Below are 25,447 nucleotides of genomic sequence, written 5' to 3'. Positions count from 1 at the left end.
CTTGGACGGCTTCTGCGGGAACTAAACCCACACAGCACAGGTCACTGCCAGGTTCCAGTCCCTTCGATTCTCTGGCTGAGCATATCCCAGGCCCGGGCGATACTGCGCTGAGACGAGACACGAGGGCCGTGCAGGGGACTCTGCCTGGGCTCTGCCTCTCCACCTGGTGCCACCGAGAACCGTGAGGAGTCTGGAAAACTGAATTATGAATTAAGAAAGACCGTGCCTGAGGGATAAACTTCTTTCAGATGCAATGACCACGTCAAACCTGGGGAACACTGAAGAGGTCCTGGTGAGAGGGAAGGAAAAGCCCAGCCCCGGGGCCCAAACCACCCCCTCCTCCCTCAGTATGACGCATTTTCTTCTACTTACTCTGCCCCCCAATTCCATTTGGCAAGATGTGCATATTAAATATCCACTTAAATTACTTATGCAAATGACTAAGCCGCCTTGATAAGGAACGCTTTAGTCATAATTATCGCAGATAAGTACGTATCTAATATTTCCAGTTCAGTAATTAAAATCCTCTTAAAGGGGAAAATTTTCTGTCATGGCTGGACCTAAAGCGGCAGGCCCTAAAATGAGAAGACGCCACGAGCGCACGCTGGTTTAAGGCCTTCGTAAATTAAAAGCACGCCCAGTGCACATGGCAGGGGAGAAGGACCAGCAAGCCGAGCCTCCCGGCGGCTGGCGAGGGGCCACGTTCCCCAGCAGCTCGGGCCACGCGGCGAAGGTTCTCGCCGTCGCTGAACTCCAGGAACACAGGTGTCCCCTTTCCAACCACCGCACAAGAGCCCTCGCCAAGCTCAGAGGCTCAAGCTCCCGACCGTTCCTCGACTCCAGGGGTGCTGGCCAGGGGTGGACTGTCCACCTGGAGGCTGCGCAGGCCTGGGAAACTCACCTGCCCGAGCCTCGCACCCCACGACTGGGCACCGGGTCTGCTCCCTGCAGCCCCTCCGGCCGCCCCACGGGGCTCTTTTCTCCAACAGCACGGCCGGGGCAGCATCTTCCCAGCGGGGCAGCCTCCACGCGGCCTCCAGGCTGAGGTCGTCACCAGCCCGGCTAAGGGGGCAGTGGAACCCCCGAGGGAGGCGCGGCGGTCTGGGGGGAGGGGACAGCTGGTGGCAGTGTCACCGACCCAACGCCAGTCCCTGCTGATGGCGTTTTACTCCAACATCCTTAAGCCTCGTCCTGAGAAGGGCACCCCAGAACCGGGACTCGTTCCATGGAGGGAGGCAGGAGAGGGAGGTGGGAGCTACGCACGCTCTCCTCACCTGCCGGCGGCTGCCCCTGCGAGGCGCTTAAGGATGGAAGGAGCTGATGACGACGGCCCGAGAAGAGCTCTGGGCCCCGCGACTCCTCCCCACCGGGCAGACTCAAGCCGGAGTCCATCCAGACCACACGAGGACGAGGTCTCTGCCCCGTTCTGTGCCAGGTCCCCCTCGCTACGGGCCTGGGGGACACACAGGATCGAGGTCCCCATTGTTCCCTGACCTCCGAGGTGCCACCGTAATGTACGCCGCCCAAAACGAAGGGGACAGTCGGGGAACGAGAACGCCTGCAGCCGAAGGGCCTGTCGAAACCGCAGCAAAACCCAGGAGGCCAGACTGTGCTGAGCACTTTCCCTCCACGCCTCCTCTAATTCTCATGCGCACATCAGGGGTTAACACACACCCAACTCAGCCGGTTACGCATTCGAATCTGCCCACTCGTCCTGTAAGGGGGGCCCCTCTCCACCTTGCAGGTAAGGAGTCAAGGACACACGCCAAGCGCCGAAGCGTTCCGGCAGAACGGGTGCTCACCCTTCGTCTCCCACCCCACCTCACCCTCTTCTTCCTCCAAATCCTCTGGCTCTGTTCATTTTTGTACCAGCAGTTTCTCGTTCTACTATACACCCACTCCTTTTAACTAGAGCTGCCCAAGCGTTTGGGAAGGTGCATGTAATTAAAGTCAAAAGACAATAAAGCTGCTATTTGGGGAGGGGATGTGGCTCAGTGGTTAAGCGCCGGCTTACCACACATGAGGTCCCAGGTTCAATCCCTGGTTCCTGGAGCGTCAGAATAAATGAACTGAATGAATGAATGAATGAATGAATGAATGAATGAGAGTCTATGCCTTGCCTCAGTTCCCACAGGTAGATTCAACCCTTTACCAAAAGCCCGTATAAAAGAAAGGAAAGAAACAAGGAGAAAACCCCAGCCAGCCACCCACTCTGCGCCTCCGGAGTGAGAACAGGCAGGGAGCAGGACCCGGCTCCTTCAGGTCCAGCCCTTATCAGCTACATCCGGAGGCAACAGGTTCTCTCTCCCAGAGCCGCCTTTACAAAAGTGTGATTTAATGTTCCTGCTTCAGTTCAGATGTTGATTTTGAAGGGTGGCACAGGTACACCCGTGTGTTTCCTCTCCCAATCGAGGCTGTACCTTCCGATGCTCAGTGACCTGAAGCTAAAGTCCACCAGATTCTTACCAAGCTGAAGGCTAAGAAGCATTTGTCTGTCAAGGAAATGCCTCCTCGTCTTAGAAAACGAGGACTGTGCAACCCAACTCTGGCTACTGGGATAGGCTCCTGCACCAGCTGCTGGGGGCCCTTGGCAGCTGTCAGCGGGACGTGCCGGGGAGGGGCCATGAGGCCCCGGCGCCGTGGCCCCTCCTCCACGGCTGGCGTGGGGAGGCAGGACCCACGCGGAGGGCGCGGGGATTCCGTCAACACAGGCGGGAAGCGCCAAGGCAGCCTCCTGCAGGGTCCATTCTCCATCTACAGCCTCCTTTCTCCCCCGTTCTCCCCACCCCACCCCCCAAAGGGGGCTGACTTTCAGACCCTTGTTTTCACGAATCTGTCGTACTCGTAGCACACACGCCGTCTCAGATCGTTCTGGAAGTATCAGCAGCTTAAATAACGTGGGCCTCCATCACCTGCAAGCTGCAGGCAGCGACTGGCTGTTGCATAATGGACCTCGAATTTGGAGATAAGGCTGGAAAATGCCACCCTCTAAAAATAAAACCAAAAAGAGCATGAGTGACATGAGCCATCTGTGGCAATCTTTCCAGGAAGCAACGCACTCTGCTTGGTGATTTAGAAATGCACTTGACGAGAAGCGATCCGTTTGCAGCCTCGTCAGGGAGCCTAAAACCACGAAGGAAGGCCCGGCCAAAAGCCTGGGGTAGCAGAGCTGTGATCTAATCACGTGCAGGTCTGTCATGAGGTGGCCCTGCCGACTTCTAAAAAACAGTGAAAAGAAAAAGTATCAGGCAGGGTCCAATTAGAATTCAGAAACTATGCTGGGAAGTGGTTGTGGCTCAACTGATAGAGTGTCCGCCTACCATATGGAGGGTCCAGGGTTCAAGCCCAGGGCCTCCTGACCCGTGTGCAGCTGGTGCATGTGCAGTGCTGATGCGTGCAAGGAGTGCCCTGCCTCGCAGGGGTGTCCCCCACGCAGGGGAGCCCCACGCGCAAGGAATGCGCACCTCTAGGAGAGCCACCCTACATAAAAAAAGTGCAGCCTGACCAGAAGTGGCACCACACACACGAGAGCTGACGCAGCGAGATGATGCAACAACAAAAAAGCAACACAGTTTCCCGGTGCCACATGACAGGAACACAAGTGGACACAGAAGAACATACAGCTACTGGACACAGAGAGCAGACAATGGGGGAAAGGGGGAAGGGGCAAAGTAAGTAAAATAAATCTTTAAAAAACAACAACAAAAAAAGAAAAGAAACTATACTATTACCTGAACAGAGAGTTTTCCTGCAAATAACTGTTAGGTACAAGGTTGTTAGCCCAGGTCGACTGAACAGGTAAAAAGCCCCAGGGTGGCACCAACAGGCCAGGGGCTGAAGGAACACGGAAGAAGCTGCAATGGTGGAAACTTAAACACCTTTCTGAGGGCACTCAGCCGGTGCTCGGCCCTCAAAGGGGGGCGGGGGGACCCCATCGAGAGTGGGTGCAACTACCACAGCCTCAAGACAGGCTGCAGCTGCGGTGAAGGAGGGCTATGGGTGCCACTCAGCAAAAGGAAGACAAGAGCAAGCCAAGAGCAAGCCCGAGCGCCTCTCCCGCCCCAGGGCTGCTGCCGTCACCCCCTCCGGCAGGACGCCACGCAGCGGAGCCCAGGCCCACCATCGCGACACAAGGTTTGGAGCCGAGACAATGGATCAGAGAGCTGCACACGGGTTTTTGAAAAATGAGTCTCCGTCACTACCCTAGGGCGAGCATATTGATTCTATGCCCAGAAATATCCCCAGAAAGGGGACGGCCAATTCGTCAAGCTCCCAGAGGTGACGGAAATCAGCCTGCAGAAAACCGAGCTGCTCGGGCAGCCGTGCCGGGGATCCTAAGCTCGCGCGGCCATCCCCACTTGCCGGTATCTTCACATCCTGATAACGGAAACCTCGGTCCTCCAGGGCTTCCCGGTGAACCAGTCACAGTGGGTTTCAAACCTATAAACCAAGAGGAACCCTAGGCCAGGTGATCCTGAGGGCTCAACCTGAAACAGCCAGACGGCCTCTCTTACGAACTACGTTTACGTGAGATTTGCACACTGGAAAGCCTGCCCTCTATAGACAGGTTCATACATGTTACACAGCATGCAGACCTCTCATAGGTCTTCTAAAAAACATAACCCGCAGGCCTCAGCTATTTCTGCACAAATGAACGAAGGAGAAATGTGCAGAAGTAAAAGCAAACAGGCAGAAAACGCCGCGCGCCCTCTGGCTGAGCCCCCGCACCGCTTCCCACGCTGCGCCCCGTTTTCCTCCAACAGGGGAGTCCGCCGAGTCCAGCAACTCCCAAAACCGCAGAAGCTCCGGGCGCTGCACGCTCCGCCCCAGTCGCTCCGAAGCTCCTCCCAAGAACCAGCAGCTTCAGGGCAGGGGGAAAACAGCCTGGGGCGGCATCAGGCGACGACGGGCTGGGGGCAGCCTGGGAAAGGCTCTGCGCGTCCCCCCGGAAGGCCAGTGACCCGCGAGCAGCTTCGCGTGTCCCCCGGTCAGGCTGGTGGCGGGACGTGGCCAGGCTGTGTCGGGTGATCTCTGCTCGAGAAGTCTGGCGACGATGTCACTGCCACCAGTGCTCACACGTGGGCTCGAGCCTCTCCCACCCCGGGATAAAACCCGCAGAGAAATAACAGGGAAAAACAGAATCACGACTGCCCAACGACTCGAGTCCATCCCCCACATTTAGTCTGAGGCAAATAAGAGAAGTGGTATTTTCTTAAGATGTAAAATGGCATTTTAGCATTAGCTGGTCATTGCTTTTATTGTAAATAGCAAGCTTCTTGGGACTTCCAGAAGACCTACTCGTGGCTAAACGCACCACTCCGTAATCTAAGAGGCACCTCATTACAATGTTTACCTTTGAATATAAAGGCACGCACTCAAATCTTCCAAAAGAGAAGACCATACTCGAGCTCACAGCTCACAAAAATAGACCAAACTTACATAAGCCAACTGGGGCTCTTGGCAGCTGCTGCCAGAAGATGGAAACGGGCGGTTTTCTGCGCAGGTGCGCCCAGCCTGACGGCATGGGAAGCAGTGGGCACGCTGGCGGAGCGGCTGGCATCTGGGTGCCTTGCATCGCCTGGGCAGCCTTGAGAACCACTGGTCTCCACCTGGGCGGGCAGTTGCGGGTGGGGGGGGGCACCCGGAAGAAAGAAGCCGCGAGGAAAACGACTTCAGAGATGGGGAGAAGGGAAAGGGGAGCCGAGAGAAAAGGAAAGCGGTGTGCGGCTGCCTCGGTGCGTGAAATTTAACTTCAACGCAGGTCATCTGAGTGCAATCATCAGGCAAATCCCTTCACCCGCAAGCATTCCGTCTGTGAAATTAAGTCATCAGCACTGGACCCCTGCCTAGCAGGGCACGCCCCTTCTCTCTGCCAAGGGCGTGCCCTGGATGGGAAGGGGCTGTGCCAGGCACTGGCTCTGAGGCTGCTCTGGGAAAGGGCGTTCAGAGGCGGCTCTCAGCCAGGACCTCTGCGTCCAGCTCAGAAGTGACCTTCCCACCCGTAGAGGCTCAGGGAACACTAAGTCCTCCTGGGGACGTAGAAAAGAGTGGCAGCCCACAGAATTCGTGTTTCGAGTGAAACGACCAAGAAGGGAGGATGTGTGAGTGCAGGTGTGCACGTAATGTATGCGCGTGTGCATGTGTGTACGCATCAGGCACATGTGTGCAGGTGTGCATCAGGTCTGGGTGTGTGTGTGCATGTGTGCATGTGCATGTGTGTATGTGCTGTGTGCACATCAGGCACATGTGTGCATGTGTGTGTGTCATCAGGTCAGGGGCGTGTGTGCACATCAGGCACATATGTGCCTGTGTGCATCAGCAGGTCAGGTGTGTGTGCATGTGTGCATGTGCGTACATCAGGCACATGTGTGCATATGTGTGTGTGTGCGTCAGCAGGTCAGGGGCGTGCGTGTGCATGTGCACGTGTGTAGGTGTATGCACATCAGGCACACGTGTGCATATGTGCGTGTGTGCACATCAGGCATGTGTATGCGTTGTGTGTGCATGTGCACGTGTGTATGTGCTGTGTGCACATCAGGCACGTGTGTGCATGAGTGTGTGAAGCTTTCGATGGAAAATGACCTTCCAGCTGAGGCCAGGTGTGCACACCCAGCACACCAACGACATTCTAGGGCAGGGCTAATGACTGACATGATCCTCACTGTCCATGAAGAAAGCCCTGGCGTCTCCTCCACTTTTACAGACGAGGAGGTGGACCCACGGGGGACGTGCTGGGGCTGAGACGTGAACCAGCTCAGAACTGCCTGCATAAGCTCCTAAAAGTTCCCCTGATGGGGAGCGGGTGCACCTCAGTGGCTGAGCACCTGCTTCCCATGCACGAGGTCCTGAGCTCAATCCCTGGTACCTCATAAAAAAAATTAAAAATAAAAACAGATAAAGTTCCCTTGACATTCCCCAAAAGGACAAAAAGCACGACAGACGCACAGCCGCACAGGAGAAGTGCTAGATCCCAAATATATCTTATTAATAAGGACTTATCAATTTCTCCAAGATATCCAATCACGAGAGTCTGCACGGAAGCCTCATCTCTGAACAAGCTCTGTCCTGTGCAGGGTGAAATGAGAAAGGAGGGGCAAGCAGTGAAAAGGAAATCAATTCCCTTAACACACAGGGAGAACACTCATCTGACAGCTGTCTCCCTCCTCTGTCGATAAGAACGCCCCACAAAACTGTAAACTGCAGCAAACTCCCATCTCCAGCGGACGAGCCGGCCGTGCTGCAGGTTCTCCCCGACCTGCCGCCTACCTGCCCCCTTCGCGGCTCGAGCAGCGTCCACCACCCTACCTGCTCACCTGGAGGCTGACCCACCTCAGCAGCCACTGCCGCCTTCCACGCTCACCAAATTTTCCTCCAAATGACTCCAAGTGCCCCTCCACCCCCCAGGGTCTCCCATTATTCCAACCTCAGGCGCTCCAAGACCTGGGCACACCCTTTCCTCTTTTCCTTCTCTAGCTCCCCAAGAGCACCGAGTACTGGGTTAGAATCCTGCCACTGGCTCTCAGACAAATCACTCAGGTCAATGGGGACGTATCTGGAGTGCCTGGGCTCCTGCCCTAACTGGGCACGGATCAAGAGTGAGAAATAAAAACAAACACTTGCATCATCAAAGCTGGCTTTAAACGTTTTACAGATTGTGTGAGTTTTCCCAACAGCTGTCCATAGCTGCTCATCTTGGCAGGCAGTGTAGCCCCTTCAGGGCACCTGCTGGACACGTTGTGCCAGGCCCCACAGGCTTCGTCCATCGCCTCAGAGCTGCTCCCCAGATTTCACAAATCCGTCGCATCTTACTTTTCAAATGCCCCTCGCCTCTGACCTCCATAGAAGGGAGCGGCATATAAACGTACTTTACTTTCTAAATGTTCAGCCATGGCAAAGAGCATTAAAATAACCAGACTAATGTCACTCAACAAAAGCCGGGTACATAAGCCTCCAGCAGCGCGTCCCGAAGCAGCCAACTGCCCCTGGGGCCACCTGTGCGCCTGTAAGACGTGCCCTAAACACAACCGCTACGAAGACGAACTGCGGAAGGAGCGTCATGACGAAAAACCCTTTTCTAAGGAGCCAGCAGGAACTAGGTGGCCTAGGAACAACCTCTGACCCCCACCCCTCGGCACCCCTCGAGCCAGCACCCCCCCCGCCTCGGCACCCCCCAGCCTCGGCACCCCTCCATGTCTTGGCACCCCATCTCAGCACTGCTCCAGCCGGCAACCCCCCGCCTTGGCACCTCCCATGCCTGGCACCCCCCCCCCGCCTCGGCACCCCCCATGCCTGGCACCCCCCCCCGCCTCGGCACCCCCCATGCCTGGCAACCCCCCCCGCCTCGGCACCCCCCATGCCTGGCACCCCCCCCCGCCTCGGCACCCCCCCATGCCTGGCACCCCCCCCCCGCCTCGGCACCCCCCATGCCTGGCACCCCCCATGCCTGGCACCCCCCCCCCGCCTCGGCACCCCTCCAGCCGGCACTCAGCCCACTCCTGGGTCAAGGTGAGCCATCACCTCCACTTGCTGAGGCACGAGGCGTCACATCCTGATTTATAAATACGACGGCAGCGCAGCTCCCCAAGCCCGCCTTCACCCCAATGTCGGGGCTCCCTGCCCTCCCTGACAGCCGACCCAGGCAGCCGCGGAGGAGAAGCTCCGAGGGAGCGCCGAGTCCACCCAAGGGCCGACGCACAGCCCGAGGCACAGTGGCCCGGAGGACAGAGGCCAGAGCGAGCTGAACGCCAGGCCGCAGGCACCTCCTCCAGACTCCGTCCACGGGGCCGCAGGCGAGCGGTCCTCCCCGGGGTCCACAGAGCGCGGGCTGGAGGCTGGGGGCTGAGCGAGGCGCAGGGACCACAAGGCAGGCCAAGCGGGACCCTGGCCCCACCCGTGCGCCCGAGCCCCAGGATTCACCTGCGGGTCCCACCCCCGGCCCCACCCCACCAAGCTCCACCCACTCAGGCACGCCCGGTTCTCTCCAGCCCAGGGCCTTTGAACGTGCTGTGTCCAGGGCCAGGTCTCGACCACCTCCCCCCCACGCGGTCGGCGCAGGCTGCGGTCCTCGGCTCTCCCAAGCTCACCCTGTCCTGTGGACAGAGCCTCACCCTCGCCTGCCCTCCCCACCCTGCCCTGCCCTCCGCGTCACGGGCTTCCTGTTGACACCGTGTCTGCAGAACCCAGAAGGGCTTCTGGGCCCGCTGAGCTCAGCCCACTACGGCTCCCGTCTCCTCGTCCGTGGGTGCCGCTTTCCTGGGCAGGAACCTCAAGTGCCCGCCAGGACGCTCGGCTCCAGGTGCGGCACCTGCTGGAATCAGGTGAGACGAGAACGTGCCGCAGGACGGGGTCGGGCCACCCCTGCCACCCTCCCAGGGGATGGCTGAGAGGGGCCCCAGGGACCAACACTTCCATGGGTCGGCCCAACAATCGAGTGAAACAGCGTCCACGTCCTCACCCGGAGACTCACCGCGCAGTGCCGACATCCCCTTCCACGCTCTCCCGGCACCGCCGCACAGAAAGACCACCGCCTTCACAGGGGGCTTGCCCCGAAGCGCCTCACACGGCAAACGGACGGCGGAGGCGCCAGCTGCCCAGCCTGCCATCCCTCCAGCCTGCCTGGCCACGCCAGCGTGCAAGGCTCGCGGCCTCCCGACCTGGCCACTGGCAACGTGGCCTCTAGGCTGGAGAACTGGGCAAAGCAGAGTCCCTCCTGGAACTGGTAACACAGGAAAGAGGACTCGGGGCCACCCAGCACCGAGGGAGGGGGACGGCGCGAGCACCGCATGGCCACAGAGCACAAAGCCTGGAACATGCGGGTGTGGATGCAGGGCTGGGGCCGCTGACCACCGAGTTACCCCCATCGGCTCCCGACGCCATCAGGTCCACCGTCCCCACCGTCCCTGCTGTCCCCGCGCCCACCAGTGGCAGGGCCTCAAAAGACAACCCCAACAGGTGAGGGCAGCTTCTGGCCTTGCTCAGCGGCATGGCTGCAGTCAAGCAGAGAAGCAGGGCCGATCCTGCACCCGTGGCTCAGTCCACGTCCACCAAGGGGAGACGGGCCAAGGGACCGGAGAGCCCGGTGGCCCTCGGCCCCGACCGGCCCCACCGACCTGCACATGCCAGGCCGCACTGGTCCACGCCAGCCGGTCAGGGCCGGGTGGCGGCAACCTGCGAAGGAGAGCGACACGGCGGACTAAGCCGGCATGCCTCGTGACGCTGCGTCGGCTACGTCTCACCACTTCCCACCAACCACAGAAAAGGATATGGAAACAGAGCTCGCCCGCCAACACCACAGCAACACTGAGCCGCAGCGGGGGCCACGGCGCCACTGAGCCGCAGCGGGGGCTGGAAGCCGTCCTCCTAAGGATTCCTAAAACCGACCATCTTCGCTTTACAAACTCTGCTCTTCCTCAAAGTCATCGCGAAGCACAGCTAGTAAAACGCAACGCAGTCGCAGTGTCTCAACGAGGCCACGCTGCTTGTTGACAGAACTCGTCCTTGGCTCTCAGGGCCGGGCCTGTACCATGGTTACTTATTTTTCTTCCACCAGTCATTCACCTACGGTCTCAAAAGCAAGCAGAAACCGAGCTGATGAAACTAAAAGGGCGTTTACTAATTAAAACCTTGTGAAGAAGTTTCAAAAAGCCTGCAATATTCAGATAATAACAGCTCAAGAACGAAAAGAACAATTACAATTCGATTTTAAAGTTAATTATACAGTCACACAGTTAAAACCCACATCTCGTATGATTTCCAAGGGCAGATGACAAGGAATTAAGGGGGATGCTGGGAATAATATCTCGGAGACCAAGCACCGGGGCTCGGAGGCCTGGCCTGCGGCCAAGTGCCCGTCTCCTCGCTGGACAGCAGCGGGCGCCGGCTCAGTCGGCCCTGCCCAGCTGGCCAGTGGCTCCGGACACCTCACGTAGCCCCCAGGGCTTAGTTCCGTCACCTACAAAAGGAGCAAAGGTCTCTGGAAGTTCCGCCCATCCTCGGTCCTCACCGAGACGATTTGCGCGTCCACAGCGCCGTGAGCAGGCAGGGTGTCCGCCAGGAGGGCGGCCTGTCCGGTCCAGCAGGACAGAGGCACGTCCGGTTCCTCCACTGCCTTATGGGACCTGGACCCTCCTGCCTGTGGATGACCCTGCAGACAGAACTCTCCACGACGCTGCTGACCCAGGCGCGGCCAAAACGAACGTGCTGGCGTCTTAAGACCGCTGGCCTTTATAAACAGGAGAAATTCAGAGAGAAAGCCACAGCGTGGGGTGGGGGCCGAGCCACAGTCGGGGACACGGAAGCGCAGGCCGAGGGCTTCACCGCACCCGGCAGCAGCCGCATGCACAAGCACCCTTTGTCGCTGCCTTGAATTTGACTTCTCACCTCAAAACCGCGAGCCGGCAAGGTGCCCACCGCGTGCACCTGTCACCAGCCCCCAGGAGGGCCCACCCTCCCGACAGGATCGTCTATTAACCACAGCCACGTGGGCGCTGTAACTAGCACCAATCCATGCACTCTAATACTTAGTCCATGAGACAGGCACAAAGCACATTATCCCCTTACAAAGGGGGAAACCGAGGCACTGAGCACCAGGTGGCTTGCCTGAGGTCGCAGAGCTGCCTGGAGAAGCTGAGATGCGGCCCCGGCGTGTCACCTCCGCGCTACGCTCCCCCCAGCCACACCACGAGGTGACCGGTCACGAGCAAGACGCGGAGAGCCCGCCGTGCCAAGAGCGTGGCAGCACAGCCAGCCTCGCCCACATGAGACGCACCAGGCCGGTCGGAGACGGGCAGGGCGGCTTCCCAGCCCCTCTGCGCCACTTCGCTGCACCACCGACGGCCGCTGACAAGCAGGCCTCCCGGCGACATGGTACTGAGCCGCACACCCTGTCCCCAGAGCTGGGACACGGGGCCCCGGGCAGGCAGCAGCGCCCAGAGCCGGGACACAGGGTCCGGGGCAGGCGGCAGCCCCCCCAGAGCCGGGACGCAGGGCCCCGGGCAGGCGGCAGCGCCCAGAGCCGGGACATGGAGCCCCGGGCAGGAGGCAGCCCCCCCCAGGGCCGGGACACGGGGCCCCGGGCAGGCGGCAGCCCCCCCAGAGCCGGGACGCAGGGCCTCGGGCAGGTGGCAGCCCCCCAGAGCCGGGACGTGGGGCCCCGGGCAGGCGGCAGTGCCCAGAGCCGGGACGCGGGGCCCCGGGCAGGCGGCAGCCCCCCCAAGGCCGGGACGCAGGGCCCCAGGCAGGTGCAGCCCTCCCAGAGCCGGGACGTGGGGCCCCGGGCAGGCGGCAGCCCCCCCAGAGCCGGGACGCGGGGCCCCGGGCAGGTGGTAGCCCCCCCAGGGCCGGGACGCAGGGCGCCAGGCAGGCGGCAGCCCCTCCAGAGCTGGGACGTGGGGCCCCGGGCAGGCGGCAGCCCCCCCAGAGCCGGGACGCGGGGCCCCGGGCAGGCGGCAGCCCCCCCAAGGCCGGGACGCAGGGCCCCGGGCAGGCAGCAGCCCCCCAGAGCTGGGACGTGGGGCCCCGGGCAGGCGGCAGTGCCCAGAGCCGGGACACGGGGCCCTGGGCAGGAGGCAGCCCCCCCCAGGGCCGGGACACGGGGCCCCGGGCAGGCGGCAGCCCCCCCAGAGCCGGGACGCAGGGCCTCGGGCAGGTGGCAGCCCCCCAGAGCCGGGACGTGGGGCCCCGGGCAGGCGGCAGTGCCCAGAGCCGGGACGCGGGGCCCCGGGCAGGCGGCAGCCCCCCCAAGGCCGGGACGCAGGGCCCCAGGCAGGTGCAGCCCTCCTAGAGCCGGGACGTGGGGCCCCGGGCAGGCGGCAGCCCCCCCAGAGCCGGGACACGGGGCCCCGGGCAGGTGGTAGCCCCCCCAGGGCCGGGACGCAGGGCGCCAGGCAGGCGGCAGCCCCTCCAGAGCTGGGACGTGGGGCCCCGGGCAGGCGGCAGCCCCCCCAGAGCCGGGACGCGGGGCCCCGGGCAGGCGGCAGCCCCCCCAAGGCCGGGAAGCAGGGCCCCGGGCAGGCGGCAGCCCCCCAGAGCTGGGACGTGGGGCCCCGGGCAGGCGGCAGTGCCCAGATCCGGGACACGGGGCCCTGGGCAGGAGGCAGCCCCCCCCAGGGCCGGGATGCAGGGCCCTGGGCAGGCGGCAGCCCCCCCCAGAGCGGGGATGCGGGGCCCCAGGCAGGCGGCAGCCCCCCCCCAGAGCAGGGACACGGGGCCCCTGGCAGGCGGCAGCCCCCCCCAGAGCAGGGACACGGGGCCCCTGGCAGGCAACTGCGCCCCCGGCAGTGACCTGGAACAAGATGGGCAGCGTGGCTGGGAGTGCCACTTTGAAATGACAACAGGGCAGTTGGCAAGAACCCAGGATCCAGCACTGCAGCAGAAAATACACTCATGAGGCCACTGGAAAGAGCCACAGGGCCAGCTGGGCCAGGCGTCCCCCCTGCTGGCCGGCACCCCTGGTCCAGGAGGAAAAGCTCCTCAAAGTCCACGTCTTGGGTACAAGCCACTGCAGTAAAGATGCACATCGAGTCGGATCCACCCCAGGGACGGGGACGCTTAGCACACCTCCCTTCCCTCTGCTAGTGACCTCCTGGGAAATGTTCAGTGACCCACAGTATTTCTTGGTAGATTTTTTCAGGAGGCACCAGGGATCGAACCCAGGACCTCGTACATGTGGGGCAGGTGCTCAACCACAGAGCTACACCCACTCCCCACATTGTTTCCTGAGGCCCAAGTTTCCGAGGTGCAGCCCTCTCTACAAGAGCCCCCACCTGCCCCAGGGGTCGGGGAGGGAGCCCGGGACCCCACCAGCCTCCCCCAGCCCCGCCGCTCGCTCAGGCGTCAGCAGTCTGCAACAAAGGGGAAGCGGATGACGCCAGCTCCTACACGCACCTCCCAGGCTTGACTGCGGCCCGAGAGCGAGCCTGCGATTCCCAACTCCTTGATGTTTCGGGGACGAGCAGGGACGAAGGCTCTAAGCCCAAAACAGCCAAAAAAAGATGGACTTTCTCCAAAGCCCTGTTTTAGGCAGCTGGAAGAAAATTAAAACTCCAGCCCCAACTTTGCTAAGTGACCTCGGGGTCCACCAGTAACTGTACGTGTAAATTCAGGAAGAAACCCAGTTCCTGCGCTTCTCCCAGCCACGCTGAAAAAAGGAGATAAATAAGCAATGACTCGAAAGCGTCTCAGGCATCTCAGCAATGAGGCTGACATAACCTTCAAGTACCAGGAATTATACCTTACGGGAAAGGTGCAGGATCGTATATTTACCAAAACCTCTCTCCAACAAATACAGCATAAAATACGAGGTGCTAGCGATGACCTCCCGTCGGGAGCCAAGAGAAGCGGCATATACTTATTAACGGTCTCCACCCAGCTCCCCTAACCACCGCAGCTTTGATGGTTCAAGTCCAGCAAAAGCACCCAGGGGAGGGAAAAGCCGCAGCGCCAGCAGAGGCAGGCTTTCTGCCCCAAGGCCCCCGCCCAGGGAGAAGGCGTGCTCAAGGTAACAAGGTGCCCGTGAACTCCGGTGGGAAACGGGGCCTGCGTCAGGGACAGTCACAGACCACGGAAACCAGTGCTTCATCCTTCCCAGGAGTGCATCAGAGTCAGCGATTTTCAACAAACTTGGGTAATTCTTTAAAAATGTAAGAATATTTCCCTGGTGACACAGGAGGTAATTCAGGCTCTTAGGCAACCGCTAAGCCTGAGAATCTGACGTCCTCCTAAATTACAGAAGGCTCGGGGAGCCTGTTTACAGCTCAACTGACCACGGCCACCACAAATACTAGTTTTCAGCTGGTTTGCGAATTTAAGCAGCACCCATTTATAAAGCTCCTTTTTTATCTCTATTACGAAATTTTCAAAAGCATGCAAAAATAAGGTGAACCGAACGCGAGGGACCCCACGAGCAGCCCCAGCGGCGCGCCTGGCCAACCCTGAGCCCCTGATTCGAGTCTCCCCATCGTGTGCCGTCTCACCCATGGCTACTTCAGCTTGTTTTCTAAAACGCGCAGCCACACGGCCGTCACCACTCTAACGAAGCAGGTGATAAACGCCTGAATCTCACCCACCGCACCGTCCAGCTCGCCCCACCCCTAGCGCCTGGAAAAGGCCCTTCTAGGGTTGGTCTGTTCGGTGCTTGTGAGCTCCTTGGACATCTGTCTTGTCCATCTTCGCAGGTCCCGGCACCCGGCGCAGGAATTCCTATAGAAAATACTCCGAAATGGTTCTGCGTGGGTCCCGCCCGCCAGCTGCTCACGGCCCGGCAGGACGCAGGAAGCCCTGCTCTTCACGGACACCGGCGAGGGCCACTGTTCTCCTTCCAGAGGCAGGAGGCTTGGCGCTGAATCGGATAAAGGTGTGAGATCTGGCACAGGAGAAAAAGGCCCACAACTAAGCAATTCTTAGATGCTTTTTCCACATTTTAACATCGGAAATCAGGACGCGTCTCACAACCGGTGACATCTCACGACGCCGTCAGCCAGGCAAGCATGTGATAGACATACCCCCACGACACACGAGCATCTTTACAGGACGCGGGTCAGTGGGCAGGAGGCGGCAGTGAACCGGCAATGAGCCGGCGAGTTAGGCAGGATTCCTGAAGAGGCGAAAGTAAGCTAACGCCACACGACCGCCAGGCCATCTTAGGCATCTGGGACCCACGGCCTTTAGTGCTTTTATGGATTCTTAGGAAATGCTACCTCACCAACATTCTTGATGCACAGATGATTCTGTGTGAGGAAAAAGACGCTGGTGTGTCACCAAGTCAAAAAGTGAGGGAGAATGGCTGGGCTACGAAAACCTTCTAGGAACACCTGACCCAACTTCCTTCACTTACGTTTTCCTTTTTATGTATGCACTGGAGTGACAGAAAAATCTCTAATTAAATCTAAAAGTGCTCTTTCAATGAACAGAAAATAAAAATGTTAACTGCGAAGGAAGCATCGTGCCTCAGTTCCACTGACAGCGTTTTCTCTTTCCTCGTGGCACACAAAATAACGGTGTGCTTTACAGCCAGGGGGCCCAAGAGCTGATGGAAAGGGCTGCTGCAGACACAGGGAAGGCAGTGATCGTGCACGTGAGGCAGGAAGGAACCGGCCAGGTGCCGGCACGGGGAGGCGGCGGGCTAGGCAGGGAGGGCAGCCTTCCAAGGTCGCAGAGCGGAAGCTGGCAGCGCAGGTCAGCGGCCGAGGCAGGCCCCCACCGCAGGAGCCAGGCGCTGAGCGGCGGGCATCCCAGCGCCAGCCTTCAACTTGCAGCAGCTCCTCAGGCTCTCACGAGGCCATTTAGCTAAGAAAGACAGGCCCGTAACTGACATCTGAGAAGCGCCCTGTCAGGGGAAAAAAGAGCAAGCAAGAACTCACTCGCGGGCTGGACTCAAAGCAGCTGAGTCTGCACTACGGCCATTTCGGTTCTGGGCCACCAGGTCCCAGCTCCACAGTCCCCGTGGCCACTGCAGGTGGCCCACCTGACCCTTGAAGGACCTGCTGACCCCGACAGCCAACGCAGCTACGAGGAGCAGCCGAGGCGCACTCGAGAGCTGGAAGCGCCGCGATCCCACCGTGCTCCCAAAGAGGCTAGGGCCAGCCAAGTCACATCTTGGTTTTATTTTCCAAGCATGCCTCGCTACCACACTGCCCAGCAGCCTTTCCAGGGCTCAGGCCCGGGCAGACTTCTGACTGCTGGTGTCCTGCAAACACAAATCAACAGCCCCCCGCTCGTAAGGGGCAATTCCAGAAACTTAAATCCCAGTGAAAATCCCCGTGGCTGGAGCAGATGCCAAGAGACCAACAGCAGGTTTTCATTCAACGACAGCGGAGAAGGAAACACTACAAATGTGTGATACTATTTATTGGCTTACCCAATCCAACTTTGCACAGCAGCTCAAAAATGAAGAAACGAGATCATTCCGCAAGCGCATTCTACTGAGCCAATCAGCAAATTAAACAGCAGGCACCCGAGGCCATCCCAGGTCCACGCAGGAGGGGCTGGGGAGGGTGGAATTTTATTACTTTTTTTTTAAGGTACCAGGGTCAGGGGTTAAACCCAGGACTTCATGTGTGCGAAGCCAGGACTGAACCACTGAGCCACACTGGCCTCCCTGAGTTGTTTTTTTGTTTGTTTGCTTGGTTTTTTTTTCTTCTTTTGTTAAGAGGCATTGGGGACTGAACTGGGACCTCCCACATGGGAAGCAGGTGCTCAACCACTGAGCCACATCTGCCCCCTTTTGTTTTCCTATTAACATTTTGACCAGGATTTGAACACACATCTAAGAGACCATGTGAAAAAGAACAGAAGACCCAAGATTTCCAGAGGAGGGGGTGCCACCGCTGGACGAGATATAATTACAGCCAAGACGACACCTTGAGGGAAGGAGAACGCTTACGTAGGTAGCAAAAGAAGCCCGTGAGGGCAGAGACGCGCAGGAGGAGGCCGGTGGGCTGCAGCCGGGGGCTACGCGGGAAGCTCTCCAAGCCGGGGCGGCGTCACCCCTGCTCAGGGCCTCGCCTGCCCTCGGCCCCTCCCGGCCCCCGCCCCTGCTCCGCCCCTCCCGGGTACACTGCGGATTTTACTCTCCTGCTGAATTCACCGCCTGCCTCCCCCACGAGAAGCAAGTCCCGCGGGGCTCTGTGTCTTGACCCTAACATGTTCCCTAACACCTGCGTGGTGCCCACCCGCCGGAAGGTGCTGGGGAAAGACTGCAGGAGGCCAGAGCCTGTGCCCCCGCCCGCGCAGACGCCCAGGAGTCCAGCGCGTCAAGTGTTCCACGGAGCAAAAAGCAAAGGGAACAAGGCTCCAAAATGCCTCCCGGAAACTTCCCGACCTGGAACGGCCACACCAGAGGGGCCGGGAAGCCACCAGCTGGCCGCAGCTCGGGCAGCCCCGCTGCCTCCAGGGGCCACCGGGGTTTCTCGCAGGCGACCCCTCCACCAGAGAAGCCTGGTTCTGCCCCCAACCACCGCTACGACCTCTCATCTTAACACGGGGGCAATGAGAGGGTAACCTGAAGAATCAACAAGTCGGCATTTGTAAGGCGCAAACGATGGCGCCTGGCACATAGTGCTGCTACTTAAGTGTTCACTAAATTAAAATTCACAGCGGTCCTTTCGGCGGGTCGACCGCAGGCCGCAGGGTCTGAAGGTGTGACCATAGCGGCAGGGGAGCCGGCGGAATCGGCGACTGCAGCAGGGCTCCTGGTCGAGGGCTACGTCCCCAGGACACCGGCTAGGCCTGCAGGTGCAGGGCCTGAGGACGCGGCCAGCATCTTGTGGGCAGGGCAGGGGCGCGAGGCCAGCGTGAGGGGTGCAGCCCCGAGCCAGGGCAGCTCCTGTGCTCGCCCGGCCGCGTCCAACATCCCCGCCCAGCAGGAGCCCGCGGCCTGGGGAGGGCAACGCAGCACAGTGGGACCGGCCTGAAGGAGACACAGCTCTGCGGGAGCTCCCGGGACACTGCCCGTGAGCGCGACCCAAGTCCCAGGCCCCTAACCCGAGGGCCTGAGACGCCTCGTAAGCCCACGGGGGAGGCTTCTGTGAGCCTCTCGTGGGTCTCTGTGGAGCCCAGCTCTGACGGATCACTGCCATCTACACCACGGCTTGCTAAGAGGCCCAATCCGTACCGGGGACACCTGTTCCCAGGCGGGTAAGAGCGCGCACTGCGAGAGGCGACAAGGGCAGGCGTCCGAGCAGAAGCAGCTGGAATTCCAGACCCACCCACCAGGAAGGCTGACGCTGGGGCTGATGCAGGAGGGGTGGCGCTCGGGCACGCGGCGAAGCTCCAGGACGCGCCGAGCCTTAGGCCCGCCGCCCTACTTCCCAGCAACAGGCCCAGACGGCGCAGCCCACAGTAGAGAAAGGGCGGCCAGCCCGCGCCTCTGGATGCACCCTAAGGCCCAGCACGAACCTGACGCCAGAGAGCCTCGCGCGGCTGGGGCAGCCGGAGAAGGTCCTCTCTGCAGCCGGAGAAGGTCCTCTCCGCAGCCAGGGGCGCCGTCCCCGGGAGCCCGGCCCCGGGAATCCTCGGAGGGGGACGCGTCCTCATCGGGCAGGGCCTGTCCTGAGTTCACCCAGGACGGCCTGTGGACGTGCCAGAAGGTCCCTCCTTAGGAAGCACCGGTAAGGGCCACGCACAGCCAAGGCCTTTCCGGTCAGGCGCCGACCACTGAAGCACTTCCTTCAACCCAGGCGATACCTTGACAGCGGCGATGCCCAAAACGCCCGCAGCTCCTGCGGTGTGGACACGGGCGGGGGTCCTGGACGCCCCCGGTGGCGGCTTTCGACCCTGCGGTCACTGGTCACGGGGAGGGGCTCTCGGGGAAGCACGTTCACTCAACAGCGCGATGGGCATATTTACGTATTTATGTATCTAACCAACGGCACCACGGCTGTGTGTTTCCATATGGAAATCCCGCCCGCCTCTGCCTGCAGCACCCGGCCTGACAAAGCTCCCAGAACAAGGCGCGCAGGGAGTTCAGGGGGCAAAGGAGAACCAACTGGCAGGCGCCTGGCCGGCGGCACGGCTCCTCACCGCCCGCGCTGCTGGGCCAGCCCGGCGGCGTCCCAGGTTTCCCAGGAATAACGTCCCTCCTTCCTGGGATCCCACCGGGTGGATTCGCACCTGTGCGCCCGGCCCAGCACCCCAGCCACCCCGGTCTGTGGGTTTGCGAGAAGTTAGGGGGAAGCAGCCCCTGCTTGGGCACTGAAACCATCTTCCCAAATTGACTTCCCTCTCACCAAAGCTCTGAAAAATTTAATACAAGAACTCCCAGGTAGATGTTAAATTGCCAAAAAGTTACACAGAAAAAAAAATAGATAGATAGATAGATAGATAGATAGATAGATAGATAGATAGATAGATAGATAGATAGATAGACAGATACCTTTTTTTTCCTTCAAATAACTTTTCTGACCACCCTCAAACACCTCTCCCTCCGATCCAGGTAGAGGGCCCCGTCCTTCAGGGGCCAGTGGAGGGACCTGCAGGGGCCTGAGGCCGCTGCAAAACCTCCGGCAGCTCCCTGGGCCAAAACAAGTTCTGACCGAGCCACTGACCCCACGGGGCTGGTGGTGAGGCAGGAGCTCCCTACTCTGCACCGTTTATCTGCCACAACCTGCTTCCCACACGTTCGAGCACCCTAAGGCGGCCACAACAAAACGCCAGAACTAGGATGCCCTATTTTCTCTAGAGAGAGGTTCCTACTTTCCATTAGTCCCACTGGCCAGGTTCTCTGGCTCCACGGTTGTGCCCCCACCTCCATCCCACCCTCCTAATGTTAATCTCACAATCTCATTTCAAATGGGATTTCTTTAAAGCCCTCACCGTTAGGGTGGCAGGGTCCGGGGAAGGGTGAGGCGAGCCAGGGGTCTTACGTGGGCTGCCCTCCCCCAACTGCGCAGGCTTCCCGGCCGCCAAGGAGGCGCAGCCTCTTGCCACCCCTTCTGGCCGCGGGGGACCCTGCTCAGGCATGGCGGCTGGCGGGGCAAGTGCCATGTGTCTGCACAGCTTTCCAGGAGGACAGACCTCAGGGGACTCGATGTTCACACACGATCCCTCCACGAGCCAATAAAACTCACCTTGGGGGAAGCGGACTTGGCCCAGTGGTTAGGGCGTCCATCTACCACATGGGAGGTCCGCGGTTCAAACCCCGGGCCTCCCTGACCCGTGTGGAGCTGGCCCATGCGCAGTGCTGATGCGCGCAAGGAGTGCCCTGCCACGCAGGGGTGTCCCCCACGAAGGGGAGCCCCACACGCAAGGAGTGCACCCCGTAAGGAGAGCCGTCCAGCGTGAAAGAAAGTGCAGCCTGCCCAGGAATGGAGCTGCACACACGGCAAGTTGACACAGCAGGATGATGCAACAAAAAGAAACACAGATTCCCGAGCCACTGACAACAACAGAAGCGGACAAAGAGAAGAACACGCAGCAAATGGACACAGAGAACAGACAACTGGGGTGGGCAGTGGGGGGTGGAGGGAGAGAAATAAATAAAATAAATCTTAAAAAAAAAAAAAACACCTTGGGGGCTCAGACAGGAAGTAAAAATCACTCAAAGACAGGCAGTGACTTTCCAGAATAAAAAAGATGGCTCACCACACCCCCAAGGAGATAGCTAGTAAGGCTTCTTTTTCTGTTTTGAGATGCCATTTACTCAGCACCCACTATTTGCCTCTTACAAATAGCATTTAAATCTTGAAAAAAAAAAAAAGACCATAAGGTAAGCGCGATCCCAACAGTGACGCTGAGAAGGCTGGGGTGGAGAGGCTCGTGCAGGACGAGGGGGACAGCTGCACCCCACGCCACGCCAGGGGCTGGCAGGTGCAGCTCCTGCGCTGCACACCTGCTACCCCACACAAGGAGCAGTACTAGTTCCCCGCGAACCCCCAAATCAAGAACCAGGAAGTCGGCATGACAGTCAACGGCGCCTACGAAGCAGCCCCAGACTCCCACCCGTGGCTCCCCTGCAGCAGAGCGAGGCCTTCCCCGTTCCAAAAAGAGCCTCCTCAAATGCGCCCCTGCAAGATTACGCCCCCAGTTTCCCCCATCCCTGGACGGCCCGAGCAAGGGCCTCAGGGGCGCCCACGCCCAGCTCTGCCGGCCAGTCTCCTGGCCAGGCAAGTCCTTCAACAGGGCACTCTCTTACCTCCTGGGTGACGAGAGCACAGACAGAGGTGCTGGCTCGATACACTGTGTCAAAGGCAGACTCGGAAAAGACCACTCTGTATCCTGAACAGCACGCTTGGCCCAGAGCGGCCGCATCTCAACAGGAACGCTTCTTCTCCTCTGCCGCTCCGTCCTCCGCCAGGGCGCCAAGCCCAGGCGAGACTTAACATGATTAAAATCTTAAAGCATTTAAGATGCTCAAAAGAAAGACATCCTTGATGTGTAAGTCATCAATCGAGGGGGGAAGGGAAGGGGAGCAGAACTGTGGAGCAATACAGTGCGTGAACTGACTTGGGCGCTATTCTGAAGGTCAGTATTAAGCGTCCCGAGTGGTGGGGCAATGCCTGGGTTCTTTTGCAGCACTGCCTCCCGCTCCGTTGTTAAATCTGCAATCCGAGGCGAGCTGGCTTTCTGGGTTCCGCCAAATGGAGAGTAACAGCTCTGCAATGAGTCATTTAACAGGCAGGGCACACGGTGACGAGCCGAGCTGAAGCAGCAGCTCCTGATCGACCAGCCCCAAGGGCCGGGCCCTGAGCGGGACCCCTGGAGCGCCTGACCATGCAGAGCCCAAAAGGGAACTGCAGCCCTGGCTGTAGAGCAGGAAGCAGGTGAAGCAGCACAAGTCCACGTATACCCAAAAAGCTGTCGCTGCTATTTAGATGCTGCCCCACACGCAAACCCCCCTCCCTTTCCATGTCCATCGGTCGGCCAAATGAGCCACATACTTTCAACCATGAGGATGAACTGAAAGAATTCAGGAGGAAGTCTAGACACTTTTCCTACCAGGTTAGCAAATTCAGGCACGCAGGCTCTGTTCACGCCCCCAGAAGCAGCGAGTGGGCTTCTACTCCCGCCACACTCCGTTAATGCGTTTTCTAGGGCAATTTCAGAAGCTACTGCATTTACACATCTCTTCCCCAGCAACAAATCACTAAACCACTCTGAAGGATTAAATTTTATGGTTCATTGACAGAAAGACGAGACTCCTCCATCGCCAAGCCATGTCTCCCTGCTCATTTCCTCCCCTTCCACCCCCCACAGGGTCTACCTTCCCGCTGCCACCAGGCCCCAGGAGCTCTTGGGTTTGTATTCCAGCTGGAAGAGGCGCCTGAGGGGCCCGGAAGGAGCCCACCAGGGAGGCCACAGCGGAGCCGCACGCTGGTGTTTCTAATCACCTATCAGAACGAGCCTGGCTTGTCTGGTGTCTCACCAGCCCAGAGAGTTTGCTGGCAAGGGAAGTTTGGTAAAACAATGTCATTTTACCACGACAGTCTTCCCAGGGCTGCGTCGCCGACTGCACAGCTCTTTACCATGTGATATAAGAATAAACAGGACTTCATGTAAATAAACAACAGCTTCCCTGCATTAAAAAGAAAGACCAAGCAGGGCTAAGAGTACAATGTCAGCTCGGATGCAAGTAGGCTAACTGGGCACATGGAGAGGCTGTTTTCACTTCTGCCATTCTAGGTAAAACACATGAACAAATAAGAAATCTACACCTCTCCAACAGAGACAGCTGGAAAGGAGGGAGGGAGGGACCTGAAGGCGGCTGAACTGCCGCTAACCCTCCAGGGCTGAGTCGGTTCATCTCACTGAGTCCCTCCCGCCCGTTCCAGGATACCATTCTCCAACCGCAGCGCCTGTGCGCCCGGGTCCACGTCCTTCGCCTCAGAACTGCCTGGGTTTCTGGAACACTGAACATCACAGTAATGAGGGTTACAGGGTTTTGGAAAAGATAGCACTGCTCTCAAAGCCGATGAGCCGCTAAAAACAGCAAACGCCACCGGCCCCGTGTACACACGCCCGGAGCCTGACACACCTCCTCCTGGCAGGTGTGCAGCGCATTACACCACGGAGCTCGATTTCTCCCCGAACACCCGGCCCCTGTAGAGACGCGGGGCCGAGGGCGCCGGGCGGGCCCTGGGGGCTTTAATTAAACGCACACGGAGAAAGGGGCCTATGCACCGCGAGAGGAGAGAAAAGCGGGGTGCGCGAGGACACACGCTGGGCCGGCGGCGGGTGCAGGCGCGGGAACCCCGTTCAGCAGCGTGTGGCGCGGCGCGGGCGAGCGGGCAGCCCCATCCCGGGCTCCGAAGGGCACCGGCTGCGCCGGGCCTGGCTCCGGGGCAGCGGCGCCGCGGGCCCTGCTCACAGCAGGCCAGGGGTCCGGCCCGGCACGCGGCGAGGCTGCACCCCGAGGGGAAGGGCCGAGAAGGGGCAGACACGCTGACCATCGTGGCGGCGGCGGGGATAAGGGAAAGGCAGGTGAGGAGGGGTCGCCGGTTTTCCCAGCGGCTGAGAAGGGACTCGCGCGACACTGGGAAGGAGCTGCCCCTCCCTCCCCCCCACCCCCACGCCGAAAGTTCCCACCGATGGGACGCGGCTCCCAGCAGCCGGGCCAGAATCAACTTGAATTACGTGGGGCCCAGCGAGGAAGGCGGCCACAGGGGCGGGGGCGCGAGGAGCCACCGAAGCCCCCCAGCGGCGGCGCTGCGCCCTGTCACCCCTCCCCGGGGTCCCCGCCTGGCCGCAGAAGGGCCCTTGCGTGCCCCGGAGCCTGGGGAAAACTCCGCTCTTAGAGCCGGGGCGGGCGCCGCCGACGCCCGGGGTTTGGTTACTTTCTTCCGGGGAGAGGAGAGGAGGGCCGGCGGGCACGCGCCCCCGGGGCCCCGCCGACCTCGCGGCCGCCGGGCAGCGGGGGCGGGGGGGACGCCAGCGCGACCCCGGCCTCGGCGGGAGGAGGCGGCGGGGCCGGGCGAGCGGGGACCGCCCGCGAGGGGGGCCCGGGCAGCCCCCGCGCAGGGCCGGCGCGCGCCGAGGAGAGGCCCGGGCCCGCACTCACCTTCCGGCCCGCGCCGCCGGCCAGCGCGGAGCCGCCCCCCGAGTACATGTAGTAGGCGATGCCCAGCAGCCAGAGCACGGCGAAGCCGAGCAGCAGCCGCGACCGCCGCCGCATTCTCCCCGCGCCGCGGCCCGGCCGCCGCCTCCGAGCGCTGCTGCGAGTGCGGCCTCGGCCGCGCGGGGACGGGCGGGGCGAGGCGGCGGGCGGGGCGAGGCCGGGCTCCTCCCCGCGCGGGCGGCCCCCTCCCCCCGCGCCCACGCGCCGCGCGCCCCGCGCCCCCCGCGCCCGCGCGCCCCGCTCCGCCCGCGCGCCCCGCGCCCCCCGAGCTCCGCCCCGGGCCCGCGGCGAGGCCCAGCAGGAAGCGGCGGGCGCGGGGGCGGCGCGGGGCGGCCGGGTCAGGGGGCAGAGGCCGGCCAATCGGCGGCGGCGCGGGCGCGGGGGGCGCGGGCGCGCCGCGTCTCCACGGCTGCAGCGCGCGGGCTCGGAGGCCCCGCGCCCCGCCGCGCCCCCGCCTCGCCCTTCCCTGCGGGCCTGACACCCCCCCCCCCGCGGGAGTGGCAGGTGGCTGTCCCGAGGGGCGCGCGCGCACGGGGAGCGCGCACAGGAACGCGCACAGGGGCGCGCGCGGACGCACAGGGGCGCCCTCCGGCCGCGAGCCTCGCCGGGTCTGAGCTCCGGCCCGCGGGGCCGGGAGCGGCCTCTCCACGCCGCCTGCCATTGGCCGCTGACCGGAGCCCTGGCGAATTCCCCGCCTCCGGAGCCGACTTTTCCGCCGCTCGCTGCAGCTTCCTTACTCGCCTTGCAGCAAAACATCCGCGAGCCCCGGCTGTGCGCTGGGTCACCGCACTGGGGGGCACGAGTGGGGGCTTTTGAGATAGAAATCGGGAGGGTGGTTTTCAAGAGAATATTTTTCGAGGGATGAGCAGAGCAGGGTTTTTTAAAAATAAGCATGAAATG

General features: G+C 60.9%; 1 protein-coding gene across 1 annotated transcript in view; it reads right to left on the bottom strand.

The window, feature by feature from the left end:
* Window positions 1–24,695, bottom strand: part of GALNT2 (polypeptide N-acetylgalactosaminyltransferase 2) — a 165,551-nt gene extending 140,856 nt beyond the window's left edge. The window contains exon 1 of the mRNA XM_004453376.4: window positions 24,491–24,695. Coding sequence (XP_004453433.1) covers window positions 24,491–24,604 — 114 coding nt within the window. The 5' untranslated portion in view covers window positions 24,605–24,695. The remainder of the gene's footprint in view (window positions 1–24,490) is intronic.
* Between the last annotated feature and the right edge of the window lie 752 nt (window positions 24,696–25,447).

This window comes from Dasypus novemcinctus, chromosome 28 (assembly GCF_030445035.2).
Source record: "Dasypus novemcinctus isolate mDasNov1 chromosome 28, mDasNov1.1.hap2, whole genome shotgun sequence".
Taxonomy (NCBI): Eukaryota; Metazoa; Chordata; class Mammalia; order Cingulata; family Dasypodidae; genus Dasypus; species Dasypus novemcinctus.
This window is presented reverse-complemented; position numbering and strand designations above follow the sequence as displayed.